At 41.8% G+C, this 12,292-nt stretch overlaps 1 protein-coding gene across 1 annotated transcript; it reads right to left on the reverse strand.

The window, feature by feature from the left end:
- Positions 1 to 957: 957 nt before the first annotated feature.
- On the reverse strand, positions 958 to 8,992 carry ccnd1 (cyclin D1). Its single transcript, XM_036586425.1, has 5 exons — positions 8,481 to 8,992; positions 6,775 to 6,990; positions 6,286 to 6,445; positions 4,556 to 4,704; positions 958 to 4,446 (listed from the first exon to the last, which is right to left on the reverse strand). The coding sequence occupies exons 1-5, from the start codon at positions 8,676 to 8,678 to the stop codon at positions 4,291 to 4,293; spliced, it is 879 nt and encodes a 292-aa protein (XP_036442318.1). The 5' UTR covers positions 8,679 to 8,992; the 3' UTR covers positions 958 to 4,290.
- Between the last annotated feature and the right edge of the window lie 3,300 nt (positions 8,993 to 12,292).

Raw genomic sequence — 12,292 nt, forward strand, 5'->3', positions numbered from 1 at the left:
CATGTCCGCCAGGCACATTGTTGTGTCTATGAGACCTAGTGATCATTTTTATGTACTATAATGAACAACCACATTCATATTTCCTGAACATACTTCCTAGATATATATTGTCATTCAAACCTTAAGTAAATACTCTTAACTTTACATCATAAAGAGATGTTATTTAACACAAAATTATTGCACATTGAATACTAACTCAACTTTTCGCTCTTGAAAACAAAGGTGCCACAAAGGGTTCTTTGAGTGATGTCATAGAATAAGGACTTTTGGCTCTCTAAAAACCATGTTTCGAAAATATCTGTATGTGTTAAGTGTTGTCTGAGCTCTTCCCAGAACTGTGATATTATGTGGAGGTTCTTTAAAATTTAAAAGGCTCTTCACACTGTGTTTACAAAAAATGGCTCTCTGAAGAACCATTCACTGAAAGGAAGGGGTTCTTCTATGGAATCATGCAAAGAACCCTTTTGGCAGCATAGAACAGTTTGCATACTCTATAAAAATATGACTTATGAATGAATTACAGTTGTATGCAAACGTTTAGGATTCCCCAGTCAAATTAGGCACTTTGTAATTGATTTTCTAAGTGAAAAAAACGTAACGCGTCCTCTAAGGAGAACCTACTGAAAGGTGGCATTTTTAAATTCACAATTTCTATTTTATGTGGAATTTTTATTAAATGTGTTATTTATATTCTCCAGTATGTTAAATTCAGCAAATAAAACTAATTGTGCATTATAATGTGCATCTCTACAGTATGTGTACTGTATTTACCATAGAAGCAGTGGTTCATCTTAGACAACTTTTAGAAAGACAGAAAACAGACAAGGTAAGACAATTGGTTTTTGAAGCTCAAGTTTAATTCTAGCTAACATCATGTCTAGAGTGGGTCTGCAGGTAAAGATTGTGCATTTCAGACCAGCAACTGGTAAAACAGAAAGAAAACAGACATGAAGCGACTTTTTTTTTTTTTAATTTCCGGGTCATCACCGTATCTACTAGAGTGTCCTCGGTTGGCCTTTGACCCGCTGGAATGAAACACCATTCAGGACTAAAAAGACTAAGAGCAACTGCCCTCATTTACAACAGAATCGAGACACAAAGCCAAGCTTTCTAGGGTGTGGGGATGGGAGGATGTGATGACTTCTCAGTCCACTGAGCCGTTATCTCCTTTTGCACATTTGAGAGGAAAGCACGGGTGAAGACCTCCACACCATCTTGTCTTTTATTTTTTTTTACATTTTTTTTCTTTTCGTTAAATGCATGACAAGTGTGTCTTGGCATGTGAATCGCACAAGTTTGTGCCAGCTCTTGTTAGACACTTGACGTTTTTTGTCTTGAGGTAACAAACATTCCTGATACTATACAGAGGATACTATGTACTTTTGTCCCCCTGGGTCCTGGGTTAGCCAGTAGCTCATCCTATAGCTCAAAGCTGCAGCTCTATATAAATTACTATCTCCAGTCACAACATAGGATGTCATATAGCAGCACCATGTCTATGGCTAAAGGAAAAGAAGGGGGGGGGGTGAGGGGGTTAGGAGTTAGCTTTGATTGTGTGTATGGTTGGCAAAATAAAAGAGCCAATATAATAGAAGTGAGTGTTGCACTTTGTGGAACTGTTACATGAATACGATATGAAGAAGGAAAGAACTGCCGGTGATTCTATCTACTTTCCATTTATTGTGATAACGATGCATGTGATGGAAACATGCTTAGCCTCCTGTGTTCAAAACAAGGCTGCCAGCCTCTGATACATTATTATTATCATGGGAGCTGCATTAAATTACTACAAATCAACACTATGGCTTTGTAAATAGACATGGCATTCACAAACTCATATCCACTTTCAATTTCAACAAAAGCTTCATAAATACATTAAGGTCAGGCCATAAGCGGCCTAAAGGGGGGCATATAGTCTCTTTCAATGAAACAGTTAAAAACTCCAATGAGTTATATAATCAAGCTGTTTATGGCACCAATTTCATTAAATGCTCTCTCTACTTGCTCATATCAGGACCCAGAAGGATGATGAGTAATGCGTGTCCATTTGCAGTTTTACAACAGGACTAGCAGGCACTGTATGACCAAGTAAAATAAAGACCTGGAAAAAAAAAAAACGAAAAAGAAAAAAAAAAATTCCCAAGCTAGATCATCATTGCTAAATCATGACTGTTTGAGGTATTGTGGGTAAGACAGGAACATTTGTCTATTTTTTTCTTTTTTCCTCTTTTTTTGTTTTTGGAATAGCGCAGAAATCACATTAATAAAAACTGATCACATAACAAAAAAAAAAACTACCAAAAAGAAACAAAGATGTCAATAATATCATAATTTTCTATGAGAAAATTAAAACCTATTACATGGCAGTATATTGACATTTTACATAGACAAAACCAAAAATAGCAGCAAAACAAGACAAGAGAACGAAGCATGTCTTTTTTCTTTTTTGTTGGTTATTTCTTTTTTTTTCTCCATTTGAAAGTTTCATACTTGCTGGAAATCCCTCCATAGCAGCTAAATACGAGGAGTGTGTGCTCCTATGTTCTCTTCTTTTCTCATTGTACAAACACCTTAGTTCTGCAGTTTACTTTCTGATGTCCAGGCATCGCCCCTTTTCCCACGTCTCCCTCCCTCAGCCACCTCGAACATCCCTCTTCCGTCCTCTTGAGCCGAGAGAAAGCATATCTTGGGGTTTGTGCAAAATCTTCTAGAAGCCACTGAGAATCAATTTCTCCTCAACTCTGGACGATGACCACGGCGTTTCTCTGGCACTCCTCTACTGAGCTTTCGAAATCAAACAGGTGCGCGCTGAGCACACATTCAAAACCAGGTATACGTTAGGCATCCGTTTTCGTGCTCCATACTGGCCTTATGAGGGGGATAGAATAAAATAAATAGTTCTCAATCTTTGATATAGCTATTTTAGGTACTTTAGTGTTTTAAAACGCTTTGATGCGTCTGAAGCTATTGGGTGCGCATTGCTGAGCGGTGGCAGACTTGCGTGGGCCCCTCTTGTCAGGATTGCACCTTAACGTTCTCCAGCACCTGTCCATTTTGGGCAGTAGGGTAGCGGTGGACGCTGTACTGCTCCTCGGGCTTCGACTCCAGTATTCGGAGAGTACTGTGTCTTTTCAATCTCTCTCTCTCACACTCTCTTCCTCTCTCTCTTTTTCTAACCTAAAACACCATAAAGAGACCTGCTCCATGCTGCAGACAGTATAAATACCTGTCATCATCAACTCCTACTCCATTCCATGTTTTTTTTCAGTTTTGTTTTACAAATGTGGATTTTTTTCATAAGTCAGCCTTACAAGACGGACTGAAAGTGCTTTTTTTTAAATGGAATGGTTTTAGATTACAATACATAAATCTAAACAGAAAGTAGACTGTGGATTGCACTGTGAGCGTAACAAAGGGAGCGGGTAAGAGAGAAGCTTATTGTGTCATAACCAGTGATGGCATTGGCAGTGAGGACAATCAAACAAGCAAAACTATGAAAAAAAAATGTCAATGGTTCTGTCTGATGTTAAATTAAAACCTCAGCTTTGGCAATCCACAGGCCTCTAAATCATAACATAGAATAACACATGCTTAACAAAATATACTAGGGTTACACAAACCATTTTGAAAGAGAAGAGAAACATGTTAGAGATTTTTTTAGAAGTCTAGACAACAGAATAAAGTGACTAAACGCATAAGCAAGCAGAGATACATACACATGCCAAGACTGCAAAAAATGGCAGGGGAAACGGTTAGCATGTGTAACAATATACTAGCTAAGAGAAAGAAAGATCAAACATACAAATAATGCCTCTTCTCTTTCAAAAAATGGTTTTTGACACACTTGAAATAAAATTACCAACCTATTTTCTTGTCTGTAAATCTGACAAGTCACAGCTACATATGTAAAATACGTAGTTGCAATTTTAAAAAAAGAATCCTAGATTACCTATACATTTTACTGAAAACTCAAGTTATGTGGAGAGGGCCTGAAAGAGAGAGTAATGAGTAACGTGGAAGGGATTTCATCTGGGTTTTTCAACAAGGTTTTCATCAATCCCTAGTCCTCTGCTGGTTGTCCTGGCCAGCAACAGCCCAATCATGAAGACCACAGGGGGCGCCACTGAGGGGTAAACAGCGAGGGCACTCTGAGGGGCTGATTATGATTGATTGAGGTGTTGGTGGGGGGGATTCCGGTGGGGCCCTAGGTGCCCTCTTGTCCCACGAAGCCTCTGGTCAAAGCCCATACCCCATTGGAAAATAAGACTCTAGAGATGAAGAGCGGTTCCCTCAGATGTTAATGTCCCTGACGTCTGTGGGAGTGCACGAGAGGTCCACGTCCTCCTCCACCCGTTTGGTCTCTGTGGAGATGCTGTGTTGCTGGGCCTGCCTCAGACTGGACTCCAGCAGTGACTCGATCTGCTCCTGGCACGATCGCAGACAATCCTGGGAATGGAACCAGAAACATTTACTATACAATACAAAAATACTAACTCACAAAAACTCATGGGACTTTGCTTCTGCTGGAAAAGCAGAAATGCAGCGAGGGACTTACCGGGTCACTTCTGATGACCTGGGAGAGGAAGTTGGTGAGGTTCTGGGAGGAGAGAGAGCTGTCGGTGTTCTTCAAGTACAGCCCTTGCACTGCTGCAGCCACGCTGCCTGCAGCGATCATGGAGGGAGGGCTTGCGATGAAGTTGACATCTGCACAGGGTGGAAAAGGATGGGCTTCTGGTTAGATCTCACAAACTAATAGTAGAGTGGACATTGCCTCAAGGCCAATGACAGAATAAAATGATAACACTGCAAAAAAGACACATTCTTGGCCACTGAAAAGAGGAAACGCACAAGTCGGGAGTTGTCGGGAGGGGGTGGTTATAATGAAGCGTAGCGTGACTAAATGACTAAATCATAATGAGGGCGATGGTGATAGGGGACAGTCCGTGACATTTTGGGGTGACACCATGCTGGGGCAGGGCTCCAGCCTTTTAGGGTTTGGGGGGGGGTTGCTGTGCTGTAGGTCCTGCTCCCCCCCCCCTCACTGAAACTGTCCAATAAATCAAGGCTCTTCCCACAGACAAACATATCTTTGCAACATGTACAACGAATTGAGGAACAAGTGCATATGAGAGTTCTACAACATCCATGCTACTCAAATAAACAACTTTAAAATAAAGTCCAAAAAAATGACTTCCTCCCTTCACAAAGTGGCTGAAATGTGAGTGCTTGTTCAGTGGTAACTTGTCTTCCCACACTGCTTGCATGAGAGGAGAGACATTATAAATCAAAGCAGGGACTTTCCCCCCTCGCCCTCACTCACTATGGGTTTTGCCCACACATGGAGAGTGCAGCAACATAACACAACGGCCCTTCTCATAGGTAGCAGTCTACCATTTCTAGCCCAGCGACGAGAGGGCAATTGTTAAGACAAATTGAACATAAAGGCACGGGAGCCATCACCCGAAGCCATTCATGTCAGAGGCTAGCCCCCTTATGCACTACCCACCCAACCACAATCTTCCTGGCTGCCATCCCAGGCCACTTCCCAAAGAAACGGAGGTCATAAACATAAAAGGGGAGCGAGTTGCAGTGATACCCACCATGTGAAAGGAGGGACAAAGGAAGAATGAAAGGGGTATACCAGAGAGATTCCTTCCTGAGACACTAAGGGCCATTTCAGACAGACGATAAACTGACCAAAAGCTGAGTGCAATGAGTTACATAACAATAGAGACTGATGGGGTTCCACTTCTCACAAACCAAGAAAAGAATCTTTTTATGGAAGAGCCGCAGCATCCAAATGACCAGTCACATGGTGTACTCACTCAACCAAAGATAACACAAGTATCAGCAAAGTATCAGCACTGGCTTACACAGAACGTAGTGCGTCCATTTGTGTCAAATCAGAGTCTGCATTAACAGACTGCTGCCGTGAGGCACTTGGGCCTCTGTGGAGGCACAGTGCAGACACAGCAATCGCCACAAAAGGAAACAGACTTCCTCTCGCTTGCAGACGCTCACGTCAGTTTATAATACCTCCGCACAAGGAATTAGGGCAGCTCTTTCCATCCCAATAAAAAAGTCTATCTGATTGCAAATTCAAAGCATGATGTCCCTGAATGCACAAGTCGGATTCAACGCTCACAGAAGATCCTATTTAGTTTTAGCAAACAAAGAACAACCTGCCATGTCAGCTTCAAACAGATAAAGATCAAATGCTATTGCCCTTTAGAACATAACCTTGACACCAATCAAAGTGAAGAAATAAAGGTGTATCACGCATACCTGTCGCACAGAGAGCCACGAACGTCTGGGCATGCTTGCGCAGGATCTGCTTGGTGCTCTGATGTATTTGCAGCTTGGTTAGGAAATGTTCAATGAAGTCATGCGGCGTCACTGAGGCTAGATCCCACTTCAGCTTGTTCAGCGCCAGCAGCTCCATTTGCTGTGAGAAAAGACATAAAGCGGTTCACATAAAGGACTTCAAAAGCTGTTCACGCCTTCATGTGTGCTCACTGAGCAGTCTATGGCTTGGCCACTAGATGGGGTCATCTCTCAGGAGGTACAACTGGTTTCCGATTTAAGCTATTCAATTAGCAGCACGTTTCAACCCACAACTGGCTGATTTGTGGGGAGTTTCCATCACAAAGGCATTCAAATGCAGAAGTCTGCCTGCATTTCATAACTACATCCTTTCTTGCAAAAAAAATTAAGGCAAGCAGAAAACGCTCTTTAAAAGACATCAACCCATTCAATGCATTACTAAGTAATTACCAAGAGCTCGCAGGGGCGAATAGAGTTGTCGGTGTATATGCAGAGCTTCTCGGCTGTGAGCGGAACAGTTTCCTTCATCTTGGAGGCCAGAAACATGCAGGCGGCTCCCAGCAGCTGCAGCCTGCTCTTTTTAGTGGGCTCCACAGACAAGAATCTGTCCAGGTAGTTCATGGCCAAGGGGAAAACCTCCTCTTCACACTTCTGCTCCTCGCATACCTTTAAAGGGAGAAGATTTACACATGAGAGCCAGCACATGAGGGACAAGCCAGAAAAGCCTCATGACAGGAGAAAAAGATTTGTGTGACAAACACAAGTACTGAAAGTTTTAAAAAAACAAGCATAGGTGTTGTTTGCGTTAAGTATGAAACGAAGTGTGTGAAAAATGCATGAAAAGTATGCATCAGGTCTGATAAAAAAACATATTCGGAACTAATGGAGGTGTCCCACGTGGTTTGCGTGCATTTTCTCTGCACCGAGTTTGGCGTTGGAAAGGAACAGACTTTTTAAATTAAATAAAAAAGTTTAAATCCAGCGATTGCAGCGCAGATTATTTGATTAATGATTTTATTAAAGGCGTGCATGGCTTTATAGAGGCTCGCAGCAGTGGTGTGCACATGCTAGCGGCCGCTGCTTCCCCCAAAATGCTACAAAGGTGGCGTCAATTTCTAGTTCGTCATCTTTTCAAAAAATATTTAAAAATATTATAAAATTGTTGCGGCGCACCGAAACTGGCTCTAAATGTCCTTCGACGCATATTCTATCGCCTCCGATCGAAAAACGTCGAGTTTGTGAACGAAAAATGGGAAAATTTAATTAAACTTTGCAGGACATGTGAGCACGACGTGCACGTCGTCGAGGGCGCGCTTTCAAAAATTAATATAAATTATTAGCGCGGACTGAAGGCCACTTTGAACGCCTGTAAATCCGCTACGGACGCTGAGGATCCGGACCCGAACCGTCGTGGGTTCGTGTTCGGCTTCGGACACGTTTAAAAAAAAGAAAACATTTGGTTCGCGCTGCGGGCTTCAGAGCCGCCGAGCTGGAGCTCATGGCTGAACTGAAAGTAAAGTTTACGGCGTAAACCTCCTGTCTGCACCTCACAGATCCACCCAGAACCTCCAGCACGACCTTAAATGAGCTATATTAAGCGGTTCTGAGCGACTGTCGTCAAACGTTCTGGCCGTTTCGGCTGCTTTTTTAACACGTTAACTGAAGTCCTCCGCGCGACAGCAAAGATGGCGCATAATAGGCTACTGGCGCGAGTGGGATTGCATACGTGTACATCGATATTAAATCGAAATAAATTCGACGAAACCCGTTCCAGGGCCTTTCTTTGGTTCGGAAAGAAAACGAAGCAAAAATCGCCACATCTCTGAAGAGGCTTTTTAAAGCGGAAACGAGACGAAAACCTCGAGACTCGGCTACTTTCGCGAGTTGGATTTTTTTCTTCTTTTCTGAGGTAAAAAAGTCGTTAACGCGGCTATTTCGGCGACAATTCGTGCACCAAAGTCCACTTCCGAGGCTTTTCAGTCGTGACAATGTAAAAAAGAGCGATTTTTAAAGCGTATCCTCCGTTTCTAACAGGCCTAGCTAGCTTAGCAGACCGGGGTCCAAAGAGCATGAGGAGAACCGTCTTGAGAGAGAGAGAAAAAGTTGTGTAATGTTAAAGACAAGAGGAAAAAAACACTTTGTCAGCTCATACAGACCTCCAGCATCCACGTCGCGACGATTTTCCTCATTTTGGGCACGATTTCTTTCTGAACGCACTTGAAGTAGTTCGGTGCGGGGAGATAGTTTTCCTCCGCCTTCAGCATGGTGTGCAAAACTCGGTCGTTGAGCAGGTTAGCATCGTGGTAAGCTCTCCGCACGGCGTCCACCTCGCAGCACAGCAGCTGGTGCTCCATGGCTTCGACGGAGTCCTCGGACTTTCTTCTTTTCAGCAGAAGGCAGAGAAGTGAACGGAGGAAATGAAAAACTCAGGAGGCGCTTTAAAGCGAGCACGGAGGTTCCTGCGGCGGCGGCGGAGGATGATGGTGATGCTGCTGCTGCTGCTGCTGCTGCTGCTCTGTGTGAGTGAGTGTTAGTGAGAGCCTCTGAAACTCCTGCGCTGCTCTTCCCCCGCTTGAAGGAAAAAAAAGCTCCCCTTCAGAGCAATGCAGTGATGACGTGACTGTTGTTAAGGGAAGATCAAAGCGCCGCGCGGCCTGAGCGAGAGAGGGCGAGACACAGCGCGAGAGAGAGTGAGAGAGAGACACAGAGAGAGAGAGAGCGGCTGGCTGTCTGCTCAGCTTGGTAGATTCTTAAAGAACTTTGTGGTCGTTTCTTTTGCTTCCAGTGTGGAAATGGGAGGTCCTACTTTTTTTTTACCCCGGGTGGCGAACGGCTGAGGGGAGACAGCGGGGGGTAGGCAACAGAGGAGGAGCGAGCGAGGGGTCTTTTCTGAGGAGGAGTTGTATATGTGAGGGGGGCACTATCGAATGAGTGCTGGTGTGAAGATGTGTATTGGTAGAAGTTTTTGGTAGGGGGCGGTATAACAGAGCCAAATCACCGTAATTGTCCCGTGGCTCATTAAGAGACTCTGATAAAGAAAAAAAAACTCCTGGAACTTCTTTATGTCAGTTTCAGTACATTTTTTTAATCTCACTTGCATTTTAACCTCGCAGTGAAAGTTTGAACTCAAAACTTTCCCCCAACATGACTTTTGTTTATCAAATCTGAAGCTAATATGGATTCAATTTAATCAAAGTTGTGCATAATGAGTCGTAGGTTTTGAAAAATAGTTCTGCAGTCATTTTGACTTAGATTGGTTTTAAAAAGTAGGTTTAAAAGGCTGCGATCCTTTGTTCCACGCCGAGGAAGAGGAGGAAACAGAAATTAGCCTGAACCAATGAGGGACAACTTCAGTTGCCAGGCAGAACTGCGGCAGGAGCTTTTCATCTCAGCCTCTCATTGGGTGACCGTGTGCGGGAATGTGGAAAGAAAACTTCACCAAAAAGAGGACCCAAGCACAAAGAGAGCACTTTTATCACGGACAGGACGCAGTAAAAGAAGCGTCCAGCTCAAAGATCTCAAGATTAGTAAAGACGGATGCCGTGTGTCAAAATTATAAGAAACACGTGGAGAATAAAACGAGCAATTTGTTATCAAATAAACGTCTCTGCATTATCGCAGGAGTTTGGTCAAACGTTGGTCTTTCAGATGAATCCGTGTGACACGTGACACATCTTTCTTTCTTTGTAGACTAAGTCATAAACCCGTGCATGATGTTAATAGTTTTGCTCAAATAGGGGCGCTCTCACTTTAAAGACCTCACTGCTGTCGCTGGAGGATGAATTGGAGCCTTTCAAATTCCTGACATTCCTGCCTCGACGCTTTCACGTACCGTATAACAGCTAATACGGACGCGCTTAAAATCAGAAACCTGTTGCTTATTACATCAACATATCTACTTTATCAGTGTTAGAATTGACACTACAATGGCTTAAGGAAGGCTGGCTTCGAAACTGTATCTGTAAAAGTGCAAACTGCAACTGTTGTACATATGGAAAATGGTAAACAACAACAACAAAATACACAGTAACAAACTGTCAGTGACAAATCAGTTACGAAAGTAATTACAGAGTGTGCATTGGATATGCAAATGGAAAATGGCAGTGCTTATAGGGGAATTCCACCAATTTGTTTTAAAAAACTTTGTCCATAATTTAATGTTTAAGATATAAACAGAGTGGTTTGATGTGAAATGCTTAACTCTAAAGAGATTTACAGAGTCAGAATGGTGGTGATAGGAACCAGACATCTAAAGCGTTTAATACCTCTAAAAGCTACATAACAGTTGAAATGGTTATGAACACGCTGCCTGGTTCCGGTTGTTTTATGATAGTTTTAGGATAAGCTTTTAGCCTCAAGCTTATTTTCTTATTCATTCATGGTGGAGGGGAACATGTGGGGCGATGTAAGGCAAAACAAAGGAAACTTTTACTAGTGTTTAAAAACTCAGAAGACAGGGTCAGTAAGTTTCTTTACAGTTAACCATTTTGTATCAAACCACTCTGAATGACTGTGTTTACACCTCCTCAAGTAAATTATTATTTTAAAAAAAGTGGTGAAATTCCCCTTTAATCACAATCATAAAAATAATAACAAAGTAATCCAGTCTTTATTCCCTTATTCTTTTCATTCTGTTAAACACCTCTTTTTTGTGTTCGTGTTTAGACATTGTGTGTTTAGACATTGTTTTAAAGTAGCCTCATTTATTTGTTTGTTGACTAAATAAACTTCAAGAATATCCACTGCCCTCATAAAGATTAGGTCTAATTAGGTGTTAATCTAGATAAAGAATATACTTTACTGTATATTCATTTAAAACTAAAGGTTTCTGGGTGAAAAGGCAAGTGATAGGTAGATGGGGAGGGGTAAGAGAACAAGATAAAGAACTAAAAAAAAAACTCACAATTATTATACATTTCTTTTTAGCCTTACAAATATCCACCAGCAACACGATGACTGTTTAAATATCCCCATTAAACATTCCTTAGTTTATATACTTCTATTCACATTTCTACATTTTCACTCCGCAGAAACAAGGCTTACAGCACTGAGCCTTTGTTGGTGGAACATTGAAAGAAAGACCATGTGAGTTTCTGTCTTCACTGCTCTTACTGCCATTACGGTAAAGGAATAGGAAGTTTTAAGGCCTTGCAAATGCTCCTTTCAGCAGAGACCACTCTCACTGAGTGATAATTCATGTTTTATCAGTATATGTTTAAAAAGACCTGCACCATAAATATATAGAACAGTATTTTAGCTGGAAATGTCCAGCTTGTGGAAAAAGATGCTAACAGCTGACTACAGTTTTCTGTGAACATTGATGTTAATGGTTATAACTTAATAATGACAATATGTATAACAGCATCCGGAGTCCAGATGATAGAGCCAGCCAACTCTTTCGTTCATTACAATGATTGCCATTTACCAACTGACTTGTGAGGCTGTCAAAAAAGCAGACCTTTTCAAACGTATAAGGTTATTAAAATGTAGCAGGATGAAGTCTTGAAAATATGCAGGAATAAGTGAGGTGAGGATAAATCAGCAGCCCAGGCTTATAGTAAATAGGGTTGCTGCATTGTGTAGAGTCTCTGCGCTACTTCAAATCAGACATTTACTAGAAACCTTCATACTAACAATACCAAAATACTCTTAGCAAAAGATCAGTGGACTGAAACACAATTACTCAATTAAAAACAATCATTGATGAAAATTGTTCATGAACTGGCAGTGATTTGTTGGCATGATAATAATGCACGTTTGCTGTCCAAAGCAAAACAAGTGTCTTCAAAATGGCAGCTTTACCGAAGAGGACACAAACCTTCTTACTTTTAATGCAAGTTAATGTAAAGAGATTTAGTTTCAAGCAACACTGGAGCATTTCTATTGGTCCATTCGTCATGACATTTTTACACAGCCCATTTTCTCAAATAATGAAAAACAAATGAAAAATGACAAAAATGGAGATACT

Source organism: Colossoma macropomum, unplaced genomic scaffold (assembly GCF_904425465.1).
Source record: "Colossoma macropomum unplaced genomic scaffold, Colossoma_macropomum, whole genome shotgun sequence".
NCBI classification, from domain to species: domain Eukaryota; kingdom Metazoa; phylum Chordata; class Actinopteri; order Characiformes; family Serrasalmidae; genus Colossoma; species Colossoma macropomum.